Source organism: Stylophora pistillata, chromosome 7 (assembly GCF_964205215.1).
Source record: "Stylophora pistillata chromosome 7, jaStyPist1.2, whole genome shotgun sequence".
Lineage (NCBI taxonomy): Eukaryota > Metazoa > Cnidaria > Anthozoa > Scleractinia > Pocilloporidae > Stylophora > Stylophora pistillata.
Genome location: NC_142525.1, coordinates 30,242,344 through 30,262,547, shown reverse-complemented (window position 1 = coordinate 30,262,547; position 20,204 = coordinate 30,242,344). Strand labels below are relative to the sequence as shown.

Sequence of the window (20,204 nt, the reverse complement as noted above, 5' to 3'; positions counted from 1 at the left end):
GAGTCAGTAGGCGCAAGACACGCTGGGGCGACTTTAGGGGGACGCGTTTCAAGATGGCGGCGAAGAAGGAAAGCGTTGGTGACACAATAACGCTTACTGAACAAGATATTCCTGGAGCAGAGCTCCCAAAGCCCCCTAAAAATTGCAGGGGGGCAATATTAAAACGTTGGTTGACCTGCAGAGGAGCGAAATTTTCGGGTAAAAGGAATTAATTCATCAAAAGGTCAGTATTTTGTCGAACTACTATCATAGTATGTACCAAAAATTATATCGGAAATCAGTGAATAGATACTGTTCATCGCGTTTACTGAAGATGGCGGTCATCAAGGAGTGATAGAAACAAAATTTTGGGCAGAGTAGTAGTAGGGCAGTTAAATGAAACGTTTGATTAAAGTATGTTTTTCAACTTTGCCTTAAATTTTAGGTTGGTAAATGAATTTTTTGGAGTCGAAAAAAAATTATGGAGCTGATCTTCAATCTACTTTCTTTCGATGTAACTGTTATTTATCGTAATGCAAACGGCAGGAAAAAAGTGCATTGGGTTGGTCTTGAGTTTAGTCTAACTCAGTCGCCAACCGCCATTTTGTGTTTTCGCCGATGCTTTTAATCTTTCTGTATATTATTCGAACATTTTTTAGTCTAATTAACGATCTATTACTACTGTACTATACTTTGTAGTTTGTAAGGAAACCTTTTAAGGCAGTGATGGTTATTTTATTGGCTGTATATGGATACACGTTGATTCAACTTTATAAGATATCTGGGATACTGCAGGTGCGAGCGCTCTGATTGGTTAAAATCCTATCGTCCATTGCACAGGTAAACCAAGATAGTTATCTTCCCTCGGGTAAACCCCTAAAATATTGAAACAGACTGTGTTTTTTGTAAAGTTTAATTCATAAAAGAAATAGACCGCCGTTTCTATCGGTTTACCGACGTAATCATGCACTCCACGCGGGAGGTTTGAAGTTTGTTAATGATCACTTGCAATTGCCTCCGGCTTGTGATTTACAAACTTTTCGAGCTATTCCAACATCCCACGTGAGTTATTAAGCTGGTTATGCAACGATCAATTCCAAGCTTCAACATCCTCGTGGGCAAACCACGGACATTAACTGTCATCCGTGCCCAAGGGGGGTGGGGAAGTAAACGTAAACGGTAAATAGTTTGCTTCCGTGAGCCAATGGCTTAAGAGGAAAGTTTTCATATCATGAAGGGATGCTTACAGGCGAAAAACCCAACAGCAACTTAAAAAACTAAAACGCGACTTTGCTACTTTACCAAATCCTACAACATTCGTTGACCTCACAAAGAATCGTTCAATAACAGGCCGGGAGGGGGAAGGAAATTTGAACGACCCAATTTTCAATTGCCGAGGGGGTTGCGCGAGGGGGGATGTTGAAGCCGGGGATGGATCCACGCATAAACTGATAGAAAGTGCAGTTCATTGCTTAATTATTACAATTAAGATTTGTGAACCAGTCCCTTAATGCAAGATAAAAGCATTTGTAACGAAATTTAGTATACGTAATACCAAGTCTGTACAAAAATATGTCCGACACAAGAACTTCATTTTGGGACAATTTTTTCCACAACAGTTAAAAAGTGCGTAATCATGACAACTGAATAATGACAGGTCATAAATTGTTGAAATATAATAAGTAATGGGCAAATAGATATTTGAATCGTTAGATAAATACGGATCAATGTTAAAAAAAGAAAGAACGCCGAGGCACCTCGCTAGAAACGCTATTTCCTCAACTAAGCGCCCACGTTCTGATAAGCGCCCTCACCCGTATAATCGCCCACCCCTAAGCCATAACCTCAAACAAGGGCGTCCTACCCCCTTACTTCTAATAAGCGCCCATCTCCTTCCTCACTTTTTTTATTCGTAAAGGTACAAGGAAAAATTATTTCTACTATCGCTTTATTTCTGACCTTTTAAGCTTGAGCTACAGGGGAGTCACTAGGAGAATAATAATCGCCCTCCCCCCTCTTCACCCCCCCCCCCCGATTAAGCGCCCTCTTTTTAATAAGTGCCCCTCCTTTTTTTTAAGCCAAAATTTAAACAAGCGCCCGGATGCATCTTCAAGAAATATGGTAATTAACCATGATGTAAATGAGACGTCTGAATGGGAAATATGAAGAACTCTGCCATCTACTGACATATTTAAGTAAACAATGAACCCCACTGGTTTGCTCGTCGGATAGCTGGAAACAGCTGCAATCCGTTTTCATTCTATTGGTTGTAATCAACGCCTTAGACATGTTCACGGAGAAATTAGATGTAGTTTGCAGTTCGTCGCTAATCACATTTGAAACAAAGCTGGAATTCCTTCCTTTGCTGGCGAGAAGATTGGAATTCTTTCAACATGTTCTTTGTTTTTGTCTATTCCATTTTATTCCAGTTCTCTGCTCTGATGCCAGACACAGCATTTTCTCTAGGTTTGTTGTGTGTATTTGCAACTTGTTCGTTGTTAACATTCGAGTACCGTTTTTCCCGTCATCATTCGTTTATACCTTCGAAGAGTATCATTTTTTGTAACTTATCTGGACACACGTCATATGGATGATTCCATCATTGTTTAAAAATGTCGTCTTCACAGGGAAATTTGTGCGTTGAAATGTTTCTTAAAACCAAACTTTCGTGAGAATTTGGTTTGTAGTTAATATCCTAAAACGGTGAAATCTCCATGTCTAATTAATTAAATTGTATATATATATATATATGCCTCCCGCAGGGAAATTCAATTCTCGAACATTAGAAAGTTTGAATCCGACCCACAGCACACAAGCCCCAAGGAGGTTGAGAATCCTTTCTTTAGAAATACCACGATCACCCGACATTGAAAAAAGATATATGGAAAATTGCCGGTCGCCACTAAGATTCATGACAGAAGGACTTTATTTTTTCTCGATAAATGTCATATACAGTCAAATACAGTCAAAATACGTATGATGCACGATCCTCGCAGTAGAGAGCGCTATTTATGCAATAGCGAAAATCAGACCTGAAAAAAATCAGGCCTGTACGGGATTCGAACCACTGACCTCTGCGATACTAGTGCAGCGCTCTACCAGTTGAGCTAACAAGCCAACTGGGAGCAGGCCGTGAAGTTGATTCGTAATAAACCCGTGATGATAAATCAGATACAATGAATATATGAAGTTCATATATTTAGAACTGCGGTATTAGTTAACGGCCTGCTCCCAGTTGGCTTGTTAGCTCAATTGGTAGAGCGCTGCACTAGTATCGCAGAGGTCAGTGGCAAAAGGAAAGGATAGCATCAAACAATTTAAGTATTAAGGAATCAAACGTGATGAAATGATGGCAAAAAGATACAATGACCTTCGCAACTTTTAAAAATATTCAGCATGTTTGAGAAACAGGAGTCGCTGGGGTCAAGAGTCCGGCTTACTGGAGTTTATTCATTAATTTTTGAAAATAACCTAACGGATCAATATGAATAAACGCTAGCCAAGTTGGATGACAAAGATACTAACACATCAGACATAAATTGATTTGGGGATAGAAGAATACAAATCAATATTTGGCAGGTTCTCAAACAATAGTGTTGATTTTATTCAATCAAAATGGTTTGCACGTCCAGCTGAGAAAACCAATATGCAATATTTTCGAATTTAGCATCGAAATGAGGTTTTCACTCAATATTGTTGGCCATCTTGCAAGAAAATCGCTATATTCTTAATTAAATAGCCAACTTCTTAGGTTGATTACTAAAAAAGAACAATTTCTGAATAATTACTCAACTAGTAACTTTCGGGCTATGGTTTGTCGTGAAAAATGCTTAAGATTGCTGACTATTTTTATTGGCTGATGTCTTTTCAATCCCCAACTAGGGGTAATTCTCCTGTTCAAACTGAATATCATATCACTTAACGGCTAATGAAAAAGTTCGGTGGCTATTTTTAGGGTCCCCCCCCCCCCCACATCCTAAAGTGCCATCCTTACCGGTGGTACGACTGGCTGCGTTCGTCGCTAATTTTGAACAAACCCGAATGATTTAGAAAACTAAATGGTTCCATCCTTTAAAATGGTGGCCGGAAATCGAACCGATATGTTGAACAGAAAATTTACAACAGAAAAGCAAGTACTATTAAAAAATGCATTCTTTGGTAAATGTTTCCAAGAACATAAGCTTTAGCAAGCTTGGCTTTAGCTTTCGATTCAAGAGTATTCATTCAAGATGTGACTAACTCTTGAGACAGATGATATACGCTGCGGAAATCGGCCGTAGTCAGAAGTATCAATTTAGAGGCGCGAAATTTAAGAGGATTGAAACTATTTCATAGCATTTATTTTTATTAACTTTTCAGTATTTTTGTTCTTGTCTCTTGTTCTAGAATCGGGCTTTTTGTATCACAGGGATACACCTTGTACTTCAAAAGATTTCCGACGATATAGATTTAACAAAAACGAGTTTCATTACTTGAATGTGCCGCTCGTTGGAACAGTGACAGTGTATGATGTATTTGACTGCAAGTTTGACTGTCTCAGCAATCCGTTGTGTTTTTCTGTAAACCTGGCCGCCTCTAAAGGAGCTCACGGAAAACTTTGGTGCGAGTTATTGTCATCTGATAAATACAGAAACTCCACAGAGTATAAAGGGAATAAAAGTTCGCATCATTTCGCCATAGAGGTAGGGAACGATTTCTCAAACGAATCTCAGGAATGTTGAGTTATTTTTGACAAATATTTTCCGCTATTATCATATCATGGTTTCTATTGAAACAGCTCTCACTCAGCATACGGCGCCTGTACTCTCCTTCACAGCTGTTCTGTGGCATATTACGCAACTCTCCCTTAAGAGAAATTTAGGGGACGCTAAGAAGTAGTTTTCACAGAGCCGGAGCCGAAATCAGAAATACAGAGCGATAGGATCAAGTGAAAATCAAACCAACGGAATCGGAAGAAAAATGTCGATGCCGCTGACCACTCTGTCAGTCGGAGTCGTAAGCCATCGGAAAGCCTGAGAACGTACTGGCATCGTGATTGGTTGGTTCTTCCGCTTCTCCTTGCGACTCCGACAATCTAATTTTCACTGATCATAAGCGTCGAACTCATACATGGAATCGGAAGAAAATTAAACCGTTGAGATTCTTCCGACTCCGATTCCGTCGACGTCATAGCTCCACTTTATACTCCGATTTTCGATTTTCACGTGATCGGAAGCGCTCTTAAGACACCAGTGAGAGCCAGTCTTAACTGAAAAGCGTCGCAGCTTTGAGATGTGTTATTAGAGCGTTCCAAAATATTCGTGGAAGAAATGCTGTTTGGTTGGAAGCAACCGTTGTAATTTTTAATTTTTTTCTTTTCCTTTCTTTTTGGGATGGGGTGGGGGAGGGGTGGTGGCAGAGGGAGCGTTGCGTGACAGCCTAAAAAGAGGCCACGAGGGAGAGTTAGGGCATGGCTGATGTTCCGTTATGAAAATGAAACAGAATTTAGATCAGCTAGAGAGAGTAATCAGTTGTACTTTCCATTTTTCAAGATCAAATATCAAATTCTTGCACAAAGTAAAGTAAAAATTAACGTATTTGATTTGGTTTTATCAACTAAGTTGAAATTGTAAATTTTGCTCTAAGGAAGGGCTAACGCTCGAAACGTCAGCAACTTAATTCTTTACTAATTTCAACTTAGCTGATAAAACCAAATTACCTTGTTATTCCCACCGACGCAGCACCACAGTTTCTTTAGAAACGTACCCCCTTTAAAAATCAAAGTGGTTTGAAATTCATGCCGTTTCTCCACAGTCACCATGTTCTTCATCTCCTTGCCAACATGAATCTACTTGTTTGACAAACTACAAAGACGGCTCGTTTAAGTGTCTCTGTGCAAAAGGCTACACAGGCGAATATTGTGACAAAGGTAACTCAGCAACTGTTTCCTGGATCAACTATTCCAGTCTGTTACGTTGAACAGCGTATGGCTGTCAGAATTGTTCGACTCGTCTGTATCCTTACACTTGTGTACACTCGAAAATATTTTGAAGCGCATATGACAACTCTGAAAATTATCACAATTCAAAATCTAGAAAGAATCAGTTGCGCGATCAGAACATCTGACTTTCAAATCCTCACAGAAAAACTCACTTCTTTGTCTCTCGCATTTTTCGGAATCACATTTTGCGAATCAGATTTTTAAGTTTGCTTTGCCAGAAATTGTTTTTTCTCTCGTGATGTGTATCTCGAGTCTAAACGAACCTGAATTTGTCATTCTTTATTTATAGGTATCAGGTCTTGCAAAGAAGTGTACAATTTATACAAGTATGTACAGTGTAATGAAATAGCTATCTAGAGGTTAACACACGTTCTTAGTTCATGACTGAAGTGCTGAAGAAGTTTCTCTCCTAAGAAAGCAATTTCCGATTAAGTATTGCAAGTATTGCAAAATTCATTAATTGCTCCCTATATGTCTTACGTCCTCATTGCCTGGGGCCAAGCTTAGATTCCAAGTCTCATTTAGAAAAAATTCTTATACTCCAAAAGAAAGCCGTTCGCCTCATCAATTTTCTTACTTTCAGAAGACTTGCCATTCCATATTTCGCTCAATCTAACATTCTGCCAATCTCGATGCTCTACTTCAAACTTTCATCAATCTTAATGTTTGATATAACCGCCAACTCTGCACCTCAAAATATCTGTAATCTATTTACTTCTACACAAGACATACATCAGTATCATGATACTCGCTCATCATCTTCTGTTAACTACTATGTTAATCATTCTAGGCTCAATCATCGTAAAAACTCTTTTTCCATTGTTGGTGCTAACATTTGGAACAGCATTCCCGAAAGTTATCGAAAACTACCAAAGCACATGTTCAAAAAGAAAATTCAAGCATTACTATTTGAAACTCTAGAAACTGTGGACAGTTATGCTGACAGTAGCACTCTTATTTCTGAAATAAAAAGGCATCTTAATTACAATTCAATCATAAATTATAATATTTTTCTTCACTTTTTATCGCTTTTTTTTCTCTTTTGACAAATAATGTATTCAACATCGACTTTTTATTAACGCCTTCAATTAGGAATTCAAGTTTGTTTGTCCTTAACATTTCCCGCCTAGATTAGCTCGCTATTTCCAGGCGGTGTTAATTGTAAGTAATTGTTTTGGCAGACCTAATAAACTTGAAATTTGAACTTGTTTGCAAGGGACTAACACTGATTATTAGCGCCAGACTCCCGGCAAGCCACTCCCCAACTCGTCTCAAATCTCCCCTCGGGCGGAGAAACGCGCGTACTGCAGCGCTAATAATGAGGGCTTGATCTTAAGCTATCAATTTATTTCTGTTTGTAAATAGTTTTCTAAATCACGTGATGTTGAAAATGCGGTCTTGCGTGGGGGAAGCAAGAATCAGACAAAATTCATTGATTTCCGGCAAAGAGAAGATATTTCTTTTTTTTTCCTTTTTTTGGTACACACGAGTGACAATTAATGGGTCTCTTTTTGTATTAAAAAGGTCAAGTGCCAGTCAACTGGTAACATTAGTCCTTGAGTCCAAACCGACCACAGTTCTCTGTCAGATGGGGGATTTTGGATGCGGAGATGGAGCATGGACGCCGGTCATGAAAATTGACGGCAACAAGGTACATAAAAAAGGAAAGTATTTATCGCTTTGAGAATATAAGTAACTTTTAGAAACCAGGCAGATTAGCGGTAGGATATTATTTGGAAAGTCTCTGGATGAATTTTATTTTGTATAGCGTAGTTAATGTGGGTTAGCGCAAGCCAAAGTCGTATTTTATCCTATTTTCGTTTTTATACTATTTTAATTTTTATAATTAAACAGGATCCCTTTAATAACAGTACTTCGGTACTGAGGGGCTATTATGTATGAATATTCGCTATTGTTATTATTACTATTATTATTATTACTATTATTGTTATTATTATTATTATTATTATCATTGTTATCATCATTATTATCACTTTCTTGAAAGGATACTCTTACCACTAATTACCCAAGGGCATTTTCAACTCAAAGGCGTTTTATATATGCACTTCACAAGAAACTGTTGTCATATTTGGTTGTTCAGTTATTCAGAACATATGTCATTCTCTTTTTATGCGTTTCCCATTTTCTTTAAACCTTCTGTAAAGCGGCTTACCTTGCGCTTTGACTCGTTTTAAATAAGGCCTTTTGTTTAAACCAAAGGGATCCCTCATTTACTCTCGACTAAAGTGAGGTTTTCTCGCGCGCCGAGCGCGAAAAGGAATTTTCGTAGGTGTCAAAGTTGCGAGGGAACCTCGACTTCATTCTCTTCTTTATTCTTGCGTTCCTTCTTGTACCCCGGCCTCGCATTTGCACTTTGAGACCCTCAGGAGACCCTATTAGTTATGAAAAATTTAATATATTCCATTATTTTTATATAGGCAACGTTTCGGTACGACTCTAGCTACTGGAGTGACAAAAATGAATACAATGCTCTTGGAGGAAGGACTGGGTTCGATTCAGAAGAGACCAAGTTACCGACCTATTGGAACACACCTTTCTCCAAGATCTGTCTCGGTATGAAGATAAGTGGACAACTCAGGTTTATTGTCTTTAACAAGCAAGCAAACTCTCTTCACTCACTGACTGCTGACGGAACCTACCGCGCTACTTCATTGGGTCGAAACGAGTGGAAGAAGTTGATTGGCGCGGAGGGCTCTTTGCAATTGAACTGTAACAAGGAGGGCTTCAATGTTGTGGGTACCTCAAGCAGTCATTCCAAAGTAAGAATCGGTTATATCGCTAACCAGGAAAGCGACTGTCACTCTTGTGATTCCAGAATTGGGTTTGGTGGTGGAGGAGGTCCCGATAACTCCAATGCATGTGGAAACACAGCAGCAGCTTCCCCAGATAATGGTGACAGATACATCAAAGCTATGGGATATATTGTAGTGCAGTAAACACTGTGAATGCCTGGTTTTCTTTCAGTTAGCAGGCTCTCTAGGAATCAGGGATTTAGGAATTAAGGTGTGCAGAGGGCACCTTACGATTTTTTTTTGTCCCCCTCCCTAAATGCTAAAAATCGTAGCTGTAGCCTAGCTTACTATGAATGGGATAGACTCTTTGATGTTAGGTCTGCTCTTGGCGGCGTCTAGCCGAAAGTAATTTCGTAAAAAAAGACGCTTTAAACGGCCCACGAAGGCGAAAAATTCTACAATGCAATACCATTCACCTCTTATGAGATATTCAGACCGAGGAATGATTTATATATGCAATTTTTAGAGCTTTATTCATAAACCTCATAGATTGTTCGTCTTTTGTCAAGAATTATTAACCACGAACGCTTAGTGTGGTCTGCTATTGATTTGCTAAGAATAAGGCGCGTGCTTCTTGTCAGAACGTAGTAAAACCAACCTGATGGAATCCCGCGAATGAGTTTCGACACATTTGAAAACCACTCAAAACAACAACAGAAAACAAGAGAATGGCGGACTTAAACCCTTTTACACCCTAGCATCAGTATGCATATTCTCCATGCTTTTCTCTATACTTTTCCTGAGATGCTGACAAAGAGAATTTGTTGAACAATCAAGAGCTCATAATTTCCTTTATTCTCCTGACCTTAATGCTGGATTCAGGGGTGATACTGTAAGGAGAAATTAGAGGCTAGTCACTCTCAGGGGTCAGGTGGTGAAATCTTTGTCTCTCAACCGGAAGGGGCGGCACCTTAGGAGCAAGTACTTTCTGTCTTTTATTCCAATTAATAGCATTACATTTCGCTTCTCTTTAGTCTCTTTAGTCTCTTTATCTCTTTTCGAGATAAAAATTTACTCTCAAATCTTATTTTGACTAAGTGTCTGAGCGCTGATTAGTTCATCATCAGAGGCTTAACCATAACTGTTAACATCCGGGACGCCGTGAGTGGAACAGTAACAGTTCCCCCTTTGGGATATTTCTTCTCGTATATTGGGAACTTCGTACGATCGTGACAACCCCCATGGATGATCCTTTCCCCAGTGGCTTTGAAATCCGACGGCAAAATAGTGTGACGATTTTGACGAGAGTCAATGGCGACGTAAATGATCACTGGAATATTCGCGTAAAAGTTGATGGTCTTCTCATCGTTGGGCCCCCGAAGATGCGTCAATCCATGATACTTCGGGGGAATATCTTCCATCCTGTAGCAATCTCGGTTGGTGCTAAACTTCTCTCCTTCCCGAACCATGCTTATCTCCCGGGGAGTACCGGAGAAGGTCACTTTCAGTTCGGCATAGGGGCGCACGTCGAATGCGTTATCCCTAAGGAAGATCCCAGTCATACGGCTAGAGCTGAAGCGTACGGTCACCAAACCAGGTCCATGTACCCTCCTACTCCGGTATATTGGGAACTTAACTGGCCCGGGTTTGTGGCAGCCCCCCAGCATGACTAAGTCACCGGTCTTTTCATATTTGTTTCCATGGATGTATGGATAGCGAGAATCAGTGGCAAGGTAGATTATGACCGGAACGTTGACTTTAAAAGTTATAATCCCAACTTTATCGTTCGGCCCTCGAACGTGAGTCATTCCGTGGTACAAAGGCGGAACATCTTCGTACTCGTAGCAAGGTCTGTTGGTGGCATACTTTTCTCCATGTCGCACCATCGATATTTCAAGTGGTCCGTAATCTGTCACAGCCAGTTCATCCATTGTGAAGGATCCTTCGATCGCGAGGAGCACAATCCAACAGCTCACAACCCATGAAGTTGCCATCGTGAATTCAAACAGTTTGTGTTTCTTGAGTGAAAGCAGCAGCTATTTATTCGCGACTCTTGGGTGTTTGATATCGGTTTCACTAGCAGATGCGCTGAAACGCGCTTAAAGATCATCTTCGCGAAGATGCAGGAAGTCACGGCCACTGCTGAGACATGATCACGTACTCTGGTACTTGAAGGGGATAATTTTAGTGTCAAGTAGCATTTCTGAGTGTTTAACGAAAAAAAAAAACACAAACACTGTTCAAATATCATAAAAAAATCAACTAAAAGTGGCTCACACCTGGAACAAAGCTTTTGGCCACTGTACAAACTGAGATTTCTTATGAAGTAGACTTCGTTTCTTTTCAGTCCAGATCTTGTTTAGTCTCCTTCGCAGCCGTTGTTTGGGCTCGTCACGTAACGCTCCCTCCCCCGTGGGGGAGGGAGCGTTGCGTGACGAGCCCAAACAACGGCTGCGAAGGAGACTATCAGTCTAGTTGAATATCAGAGGGGATTAACCAGCCACTTTCTTTTGTTTATTTCCACCCCCTTTTTTGTCTGATTGACAGCAGACAATCACCTGTCCGACTATTGATATTACGAATGTCTACGTATAATTTTCTAATTACTTTTTCACTCTTCAAATGCGGGGGAAAAAAACGCGGATTGATAATTTTGTAATCCGATTGACAACAGTTTGGCCGGAACCGCTAAAGCCTCTGATTATGATCTCTGCCGATGTCACTCACCTGGGTACGGACGTGACTCTGGGTGAAGTTGCCCTGGAGCAAAATGACCTTCCGGTCATAATCGAGGCAGAGTTCGTTGTAAACCACAGCAGAATTACACAATCAGATGGAGGCTTTCAGGAACATGTCAAGTACTTGGGAGTAATGCTTAATGAAAAGGGGAAACTTTTTCTGAATCAAATTTGTTTTACCAAGGGAGAGAGAATAACTGCGTGCCATCTTTTATTAGATCACCCACGCATAGGCAAGGCGAAAAAAAGAACACTACGGACTGGCTGTTGGGGTCAGACGGGGGACGCTGGCGTTTGCCTCACGAGATTTTTGCAGTACCATGAATCCTTTCACGATTCTGATCTCTCTGAACTATTGCTTGTGTCAATTAAATGAAATAGGAAGGTATTGTATTCCTCTGCTAAATTGCTGTACGTGGCAGTATTTGTATTTTTTTCATCCCAACACAGTAAAGTTTGGTGGAGAAAGGTAGATAAATCTAAAAATTTCTAAAATAGCGGACATAAATGAATTATTATCAAGCACACTTACTGGACTCCGCCGTTCTGAGTCCTCTTCCATATCCTCGTTTTCTTTTAAGTAGAGCCCGCAGTTTCCTTGTCTGCGGTAAGCATCCGGGTACTTCATAGTTGAAAATCCAAGATGGAGGAAATAGGAATTACTGTTCAAAGTCAGGTTGGTTGTTAAATGATTTTCGCTATATACTTGTCAGATTTTCGACACAAAGGGTTTCAGAATGAAACGTAAAAAATTTTCCTAGTACGTGATCGATTTTTAGTCCTTTTTTAATCGTTTCTCCCTTTAAAGAGCTATGTCTTTTTGCCTACTAATTCCCGTCAGTGCGAGATAATTTCTGCTTTGTCACGTTGTAAAGAAGGGAAAAAATTGTTTGAAATGTTTGGAAAAAGCGATACAATTTCCTTCAAAAATAGAAAATTTCGTTTCGAGTTAGTACACCAAATTTGCAGATTTACCAGCATCATAACGGATGAAAATCATGGCGAAATTGGTTCCATGCAAGTTACATGTAGGATCACGTTGTATTTTATTATCGAGTTTCTCTTCAATTCGTCCAGTTTATTGGTCTTACTTGCCTTTGTTTGGAAAGGCCGGAAGCCTTTCTTTTTTTCTCAATCCATTTGGTCAATTTGAACCTTGTTGAAATTTTGATTTGAATCAAACACAAACAGTCGAAGGTCATTTCAAACAGACGGTAATCCATAATGACTCTTATGGAAGAGTTTAAGTGTGAGAGCTGGGATAGCAGCATGGTAGTTGAACAGATAATAAGAGAATGTTAACTGATCAGCAAACATAACACAAAATAAATAACCCTTTTGGAAAAGGGGAACAGTGGAACTGAAATGAAAAAAATCATTTAATGTTAGGAAGAACATATACAAGTCTTGCATTACCCAACTAGTTGCACTTGTGACCGGGCACAGGATTTCGTACACTAACGCTTTTCCGTTAAACGGGTAAAAATAAACGGTTTGTAAACGGATAGTAAACGGGTAGTAAGAGCATTAAAACGGTGTGCATGTCCGTTTAAACGAATAGTCCAAAGCGTTAAACGGTAGAGCAAAGTCCAAAAACGGATTCCGTAAACCGTTAAACGGCCGACAAAAAAAATAAACGGATGGCTTAAAACGTTAAACGGTTGAACAGCATCTATAAATATTTTATGGATAGCTCAAAAGGTTAAATGGATGGACAAAAACCTTGAACGAATGAGGAGGGCTAAAGAACGGCGGAAAGTCATGCACATATCGATCAGAAACCGTTGCGAACAATTATACGAATTGTTCATGCGGAACACTGACGTTTCATACTAATAATATTCGACCGACAATGATAGAAAACTAAGTAAAATGAAATTACTAGCCTGCAATTAAGCTATCCACTGGCGAGTGAAGCGAGCCGAGAGCGAGTCTCACCCTGGAGAGCTCGCAATGCGTTTGAAAATTTGTGTAAGCAGAGGAAGCAATCTGTCAATCATACCATGTGGACTGAACATTCTCGATAGAAAGAAAATAGAGTTGAGAAGCAAAGTCGTTTTTTTTTTTCATGTTCCTACATTGTTTCTTCTACGTATTGACTGAAATGAAAACGCACTATCAAGTGAAAACGTTAAGAAATGCCGCTGATTTTGTAGATTTCACCGTCGGTTAATCGAAACAATTTTGCATGCGCATGTAACAAAACTCAACTTTCTTTCGCTCGTGTTTCATCTTGCATTCGATTTTGTAAAGTAATGTGTAATTACAGCTTTTATAAAGCAATTTCCGTTTCCTTTCAATCGACGGAATTAAAAGATGAGAAACTGGATAGCCACGGATTTTGTAAATTTTGCCGTACACGTCAATCGAAATAAATTTGCATAATCCTGAAAACAAATCTCGCTCTCCTCGTTAAACGGATGCAAGTAACCGTTAAACGGATGTATTTTATTTTAAACGGATAAGTTAACCGTTTAAACGTTTTGTCGAAAACGTTAAACGGATGAGCAAAGTGTTTAAACGGATGAAGAAAGCGTTTAAACGCTTTAATGATCCGTTTTAAACGGATAGTAAACGGATAGTAAACGGATTGATTCGTTAAACGGTAAAGCGTTAGTGTACGAAATCCTGTGCCCGGTCACACTTTTATCAAAACTGCTGTGTACAGCAAATGTGTTGAATCACATCAAGATAGAAAGGAAAATCAGACAAAGTACATGTATATTTGTTACAATTGAAAAATATGCTAAGTTTACTGGGAGATGTGAAAAAAACTCAGGAGTTAACCCATTACACTCTTCCATCAGTGTGCAAGTTCTCCTTTCTGTTTTCTATACTTTTCTTATGATAGTTACAAGGAGAATTTGTATAACAATCAAGAACTTCTCGAGTTTGCAATCATTTATTTCCCTTACTCCTATTAACTTTTTGTATGATTCAGGGGTGGTACTCAAGGCTGTGCTCTAGCAGTGCCCAGTGGCCCCTGGCGCCTTACTTTTACTCTTGGGTGACTCGGGAATTTTAGTTTTTTCATACAAAGAATATGCTGGGCACCCTGGATTTCAGGTTCAGAGCACTGGGCTCCATTCAATTTTCCTTCAAGCACAGCCTTGGTACTGTTGGGAAGAACTTGATACTTAACACTCTCAGGGGTAGAAGGGTCAATGCATTTCCACCTGTTGCATTGTGCAGTGCGTCCAACTTGCTTGTGTTTTAACTTCTTTGTTAGGATTCAAGCCGACCCACGACTGCTGCAAGCAATTCTTTGTCCACTGTTGACCCTAATGTAGATGATCTTTATGCAAAATACAAGAAGCTTCAAAAACAACTGGAGTTTTTAAAAGTTCAGGAAGAATACATTAAGGATGAACAGAAAAATCTCAAAAAGGAGCTGCTACATGCACAAGAGGAAGTGAAACGCATCCAATCTGTTCCTCTGGTTATTGGTCAGTTTTTGGAAGCTGTCGATCAAAACACAGGAATTGTTGGCTCTACAACAGGTTGGAAACTATAGAATCTTTACGTAGGATGCACGATCCTCTCAGTAGATAGCGCTATTTAAGCAATAGCGAAAATCAGGCCTGAAAAAATCAGGCCTGTACGGGATTCGAACCACTGACCTCTGCGATACTAGTGCAGCGCTCTTACCAATTGAGCTAACAAGCCAACTGGGAGCAAGCCGTTAAGTTGATTCGTAATAAACCCGTGAAAGTGATAAATCAGATCTGACTTTCACGGGTTTATTCGTAATAAACCATCCTCGCAGTAGATAGCGATAACAGTGATAAATCAGACTTTCACGGGTTTATTACGAATCAACTTAACGGCCTGCTCCCAGTTGGCTTGTTAGCTCAATTGGTAAGAGCGCTGCACTAGTATCGCAGAGGTCAGTGGTTCGAATCCCGTACAGGCCTGATTTTTTTCAGGTCTGATTTTTGCTATTGCTTAAATAGCGCTATCTACTGCGAGGATCGTGCATCATACGTATCTAATACCGCATTTCAAAATATATGAACTTCATATATTTCATTGTATCTGATTTATCACTTTCATGGGTTTATTACGAATCAACTTAACGGCCTGCTCCCAGTTGGCTTGTTAGCTCAATTGGTAAGAGCGCTGCACTAGTATCACAGAGGTCAGTGGTTCGAATCCTGTACAGGCCTGATTTTTTTTCAGGTCTGATTTTCGCTATTGCTTAAATAGCGCTATCTACTGCGAGGATGGTGCATCATACATATCTAATACCGCAGTTCAAAATATATGAACTTCATGTATATATAGAATCTTTATAATTTGGATATATCAACAAAGTTGAAATGGTAAATTGGCCACCGTAACGATTACAAAAGCTGACGTTTCGAGCGTTTTTTGACCCATTCGCTCCGACGAAGGGCTAACGCTCTAAACGTCAGCTTTTGTAATCGTTACGGTGGCCAATTTACCATTTCAACTTTGTTGATATATCCAAATTATTTTGTTACTCCCACCGATACAGCCCCAAACAGTTTCTTTTGAAACTATCAGCCTTTATTCATTTATAGAATCTTTAATTTCACTGGTAACAATTTAAGAATTATGCAAATGAAAAATGAGGGGAAGTTAATATTACTCATTCAGTTCAATTAGACTAGAGGGAAATGTGAATGTGACATAGTTTAGGTTTTAAATTCAGTAGTGGAGACTTATGATGCAACTGCTTGTTTATTGCTCTAGCCAATCTCTGATGACTTCTATTCTATAATAAAATCCTCAAATTTACACCCAATTAAGACTTTAAAACTCAGCATAACTTGTTAGTAAGTATGTTTTAACTGTTTTTAATTGGTTAGGGTCAAACTACTACATTCGCATACTCAGTACCATAGACCGGGAACTTTTGAAACCAAGTGCATCTGTGGCTCTCCATAAGCACTCCAATGCACTTGTTGACGTCCTTCCTCCAGAAGCTGATAGCAGTATAGCAATGTTAACCGCTGATGAGAAGCCAAATGTAGCCTACTCGGACATTGGTGGAATGGATATACAAAAGCAAGAAATGCGAGAAGCTGTTGAGCTCCCTCTTACACATTTTGAGCTCTACAAACAAATTGGTATTGATCCACCACGCGGCGTTCTTATGTATGGTCCCCCAGGATGCGGCAAGACCATGTTAGCCAAGGCAGTTGCTCATCACACAACAGCTGCCTTCATTCGTGTTGTGGGCTCAGAATTTGTCCAAAAATATCTTGGTGAAGGACCCAGGATGGTTCGTGATGTATTTCGCCTGGCTAAAGAAAATGCACCAGCAATAATTTTTATAGATGAGATTGATGCAATTGCTACTAAGCGATTTGATGCACAAACAGGAGGTAAGAGATTCAACGTTTCTTTGTGTTTTCTCTGGGAGGATGTGGGCAAAACATGGCCAAGTGGTCAGCTGACTAGATTCTAGTATCAAGAGTGATGGGGCAGATCATTAAGTTTTATTCCTGGGCAAGATGCTTAAGCTGTTATAGTGCCCCTTGCTACCCTGGAGTATAAATGAGTATTTGCAAATGGTTAGGGAAACCTTGCAAAAATGCTCTGGGGTTAACTGTTAACATTTTTATTGGACTTTGAATTCAATTTTATTTGACATTTTATTCCAGCTGACAGAGAAGTTCAGAGAATATTGCTTGAGCTGTTGAATCAGATGGATGGCTTTGACCAGAATGTAAATGTCAAGGTATGAAAGAAGACAAAATACTTTGTACACCAGCCATATCAATATGTAACAAACTGGATCTAGATCTTGTGAGTGACTGACTCTCAAGTGATCTTTTGGACTTACAGGTGTGCAGGATTTTTTTGAAGAAATGTAACAGCAGGTGAAGAGTGTAAAGGAAATAAAAAACATTTTTCATGTTTGAATGAAAAATAGTTAAGGCCTCTTAGATTTAGGTGGAGAATTCTGTGCAGTGACCAGACAACTCTGCAATCTCCAATGTTGAATAAACACCTGCTAGTGTCAGTAAACATTTGTAGTTACCCTTCAGTACCATTTTGATTAAATGATTAAATGGACAATTCAGTTAAGGCCTTGAGCTGCGGTATTTCTTTTATTTTTTTTTTTTATTCCAAGCTTTCACCAATCTACTGCATCGTCAGAGAAGGAAAGCTCAGAATAAAGAAAACAAAAAACAGTAGCTCAAGGCCTCAATCAAAATGTTCATTCACCCACTAGTGTGTAACAACTTGAGTTATCCAGCCTGTTTGTTGCAGTAAAATGTTACAACTAATTAGTATCTAGTGACTTCCAGAAAATTTATCTGTGTTCAAATAGTCTAACAGTACTACTTATGTTTGTAGTTTCTTCACTGTTATTTTTGTTCAAGTTAGCTTCACATGTACTCAAATTAAAGAACACTAATTTTTTGTCTTTTAATTTTATTGTATTAATGAGTAGTATGAAAATGTTTTTCTTGGAACAGGTCATCATGGCCACAAATCGTCACGACACTCTTGACCCTGCATTGTTACGTCCTGGTCGACTGGATCGTAAGATTGAATTCCCCTTGCCAGATAGAAGACAGAAACGTCTGATCTTCTCCACCATAACAGCTAAGATGAACCTGTCAGAAGAAGTTGATTTAGAGGATTGTATCCTTTTATTATTCTTCTATGTTTGTGTTTACTGGATTAACTTTTAAAAAAAAGAAGCATAATTTTCAACCGGAAGTTGCTTGAAACGCTAACTTTTCCGAATTTCTTTTTGTATTCTACAATGTATCCATGCACCTCTGTTAGTTTCTGATTGATTTTCAACTTAGTTATCTAGAGAAGGGTCTCATTTTTTTTTAATATGAGATTCCCGTTATCTTGATTCTTAATATCTCAAACATTGTGTCCTTGTTCACTGTTTAGTTGGACAGTGTATCACAGCACTCTTCAAGTGAATATTTTAAACTCCTGGCATATTTATGGTTTGAAATACCTTTCTTTGTCCAAAGTAGACTGTATTCCTGTTCATCAAGGTCTTCACTTTAGCTCAATGAAGAAAATTGCATAAATTTTGTTTCTTATTGTAAATCCTACATGAAGCACAGATTTTATTGGAAGAAAAATAACAAGACTCTAAATCAGTCACCTGTTTGGCCTCTTGTTGACAACTGTGGCAATTTTGAACCCTGTATCTTGTAGTGCTTTTATTTTTGCTAAAAGAAAGCAGTAGCAATTTATTTATGGGCAAAGACTAACATAGAAAACAAATGCACACCTTGACCTATTCATTATAATAGATGTTGCGAGACCAGACAGAATAAGTGGAGCTGATATCAATGCTATTTGCCAAGAGGTATGTTTTTTTTAAATATGTTGAGTGCAGGTGTGGTTTAAGTGCTTCTGTGATGAAAAAAAATTGTTCTTGTTATCATTCAATTCCAATTTATTCTGGGACAAAATGCACCATGGTAATTGTCCAGTCTCATTTTTAGAAAATGTGCATGATTTTATGTAAGCATCTGTTTATTTTTTCAATTATTTGCCTGTACCAAATAAGGATAGAGTTAAGCTGAGATGAGTGAGCTGGGCTGAGCGAGAAAGATCTGTCAGACACTCAAAAGTTTGATTTTGCTAAAATGTTCTGCCATGGCACATGATTTTGGGCGTTATGATTAAAATTGGCAGACACTCAAACAAAAGCAAGACCCTCAAGCCACAAGCCTGGATAAACTTACCAATAGAGTTATCTTTCCCTCACTTCCTTTGAAACACAGTTGCATTTATGAGGATGTGAGTGAATAATAGCTAGAAGAGAAAACTATTGTATGAATGGGATCTTGGAGGCTTCAGGGAGTTGAAAGATACACAAGGTTTTTTAATAAAGTGTGTGTTACTTTCTTTCCATAGGCTGGCATGCAGGCAGTACGAGAAAATCGCTATGTCATCCTAGCTAAAGATTTTGAGAAGGGCTACAAGAACAACGTAAAGAAAGATGAAACAGAACATGAGTTTTATAAGTAATGTTATCTGTGTACCAAGAACTGATACTTCTCACTGTCAATAAATGCTGATGTCTGAGGGCTGCAAGAACAACATGAAGAAAGATGAAACACAACATGAGTTTTATTAGTAATGTTATCTGTGTACCCAGGACTGCTACTTCCCATTGTGAATAAATGCCGGTTACTTGTGTATGTGGATGCCTTTTCCTGGTGATGTTAAAAATACAGTAAATGGCTTTTGCATGTAGGCTGGTAGGCTGACTTTCAGCCATTTTTGGGAGTTGATTTATTTGCATCAAGGAATGGTAGTAACTAGAATGGTAGTTGCTAGCTGCAAAGAACACTGCATTTCCAATTTTCGTTTCAAGTTGTTAAGGCCTCTATGGTTTTCCTGCATGCTAGAGTCCATTCACACCCACTTCACAGTGCTCCTAAGTACTCATAATCTAGAGCTCTGACATGTGCAAATTTCCAAAGGTTGAAGTGAACCTTACAAAAAGCTTCTAAACCTCCCACTACATTTAAACAATAGCACTGACAAAAAATTACACTTGAACGCCCCAAAAACGTCTTCTTAGAACTACCTAACATTTTTTAAATTTGCTTTTTAAAAATCTGCATCCTTAAGTTTGATATGCCACGATGTCTTAATTGAAAAACTTTTCTTTGCATTCTTGTCCTCAGCTCAAAAATTATTGCCCCTCTTTTGTTGTTAAAAGCTAGGCAAATAAAGATTTCTATATAACCCCATACATTTACTGTGCATAGAGTGTTGCAATGAAACCTATCT

General features: G+C 39.0%; 3 protein-coding genes across 5 annotated transcripts; 2 read left to right on the top strand and 1 right to left on the bottom strand.

Moving 5' to 3' along the window:
* The first annotated feature begins 34 nt into the window (after nt 1-34).
* On the top strand, nt 35-9,303 carry LOC111332174 (putative skeletal organic matrix protein 5). Of its 3 annotated transcripts, XM_088728196.1 has the most exons (7): nt 35-223; nt 2,409-2,445; nt 4,366-4,661; nt 5,773-5,887; nt 6,249-6,285; nt 7,484-7,610; nt 8,398-9,303. In XM_088728196.1, the coding sequence occupies exons 2-7, from the start codon at nt 2,421-2,423 to the stop codon at nt 8,914-8,916; spliced, it is 1,119 nt and encodes a 372-aa protein (XP_088584322.1). In that variant the 5' UTR covers nt 35-223; nt 2,409-2,420; the 3' UTR covers nt 8,917-9,303. The 3 variants fall into 3 exon arrangements, with proteins under 3 accessions (XP_088584322.1, XP_088584323.1, XP_088584321.1); XM_088728195.1 differs by lacking the exon at nt 35-223 and having other exon boundaries at nt 2,238-2,445; XM_088728197.1 differs by lacking the exons at nt 2,409-2,445; nt 4,366-4,661; nt 5,773-5,887; nt 6,249-6,285 and having other exon boundaries at nt 39-223.
* Nucleotides 9,217-10,706, bottom strand: LOC111332175 (uncharacterized). The gene has a single exon (XM_022937464.2). The coding sequence runs from the start codon at nt 10,704-10,706 to the stop codon at nt 9,825-9,827; it is 882 nt and encodes a 293-aa protein (XP_022793199.2). The 3' UTR covers nt 9,217-9,824.
* A 1,264-nt stretch (nt 10,707-11,970) lies between these two features.
* LOC111332171 (26S proteasome regulatory subunit 6B) lies at nt 11,971-19,606 on the top strand. The gene is made up of 7 exons (XM_022937462.2): nt 11,971-12,126; nt 14,680-14,950; nt 16,283-16,801; nt 17,081-17,157; nt 17,903-18,071; nt 18,710-18,765; nt 19,320-19,606. Exons 1-7 carry the CDS (start codon nt 12,094-12,096, stop codon nt 19,431-19,433), a joined length of 1,239 nt encoding a protein of 412 aa, XP_022793197.1. The 5' UTR covers nt 11,971-12,093; the 3' UTR covers nt 19,434-19,606.
* Nucleotides 19,607-20,204: the final 598 nt, after the last annotated feature.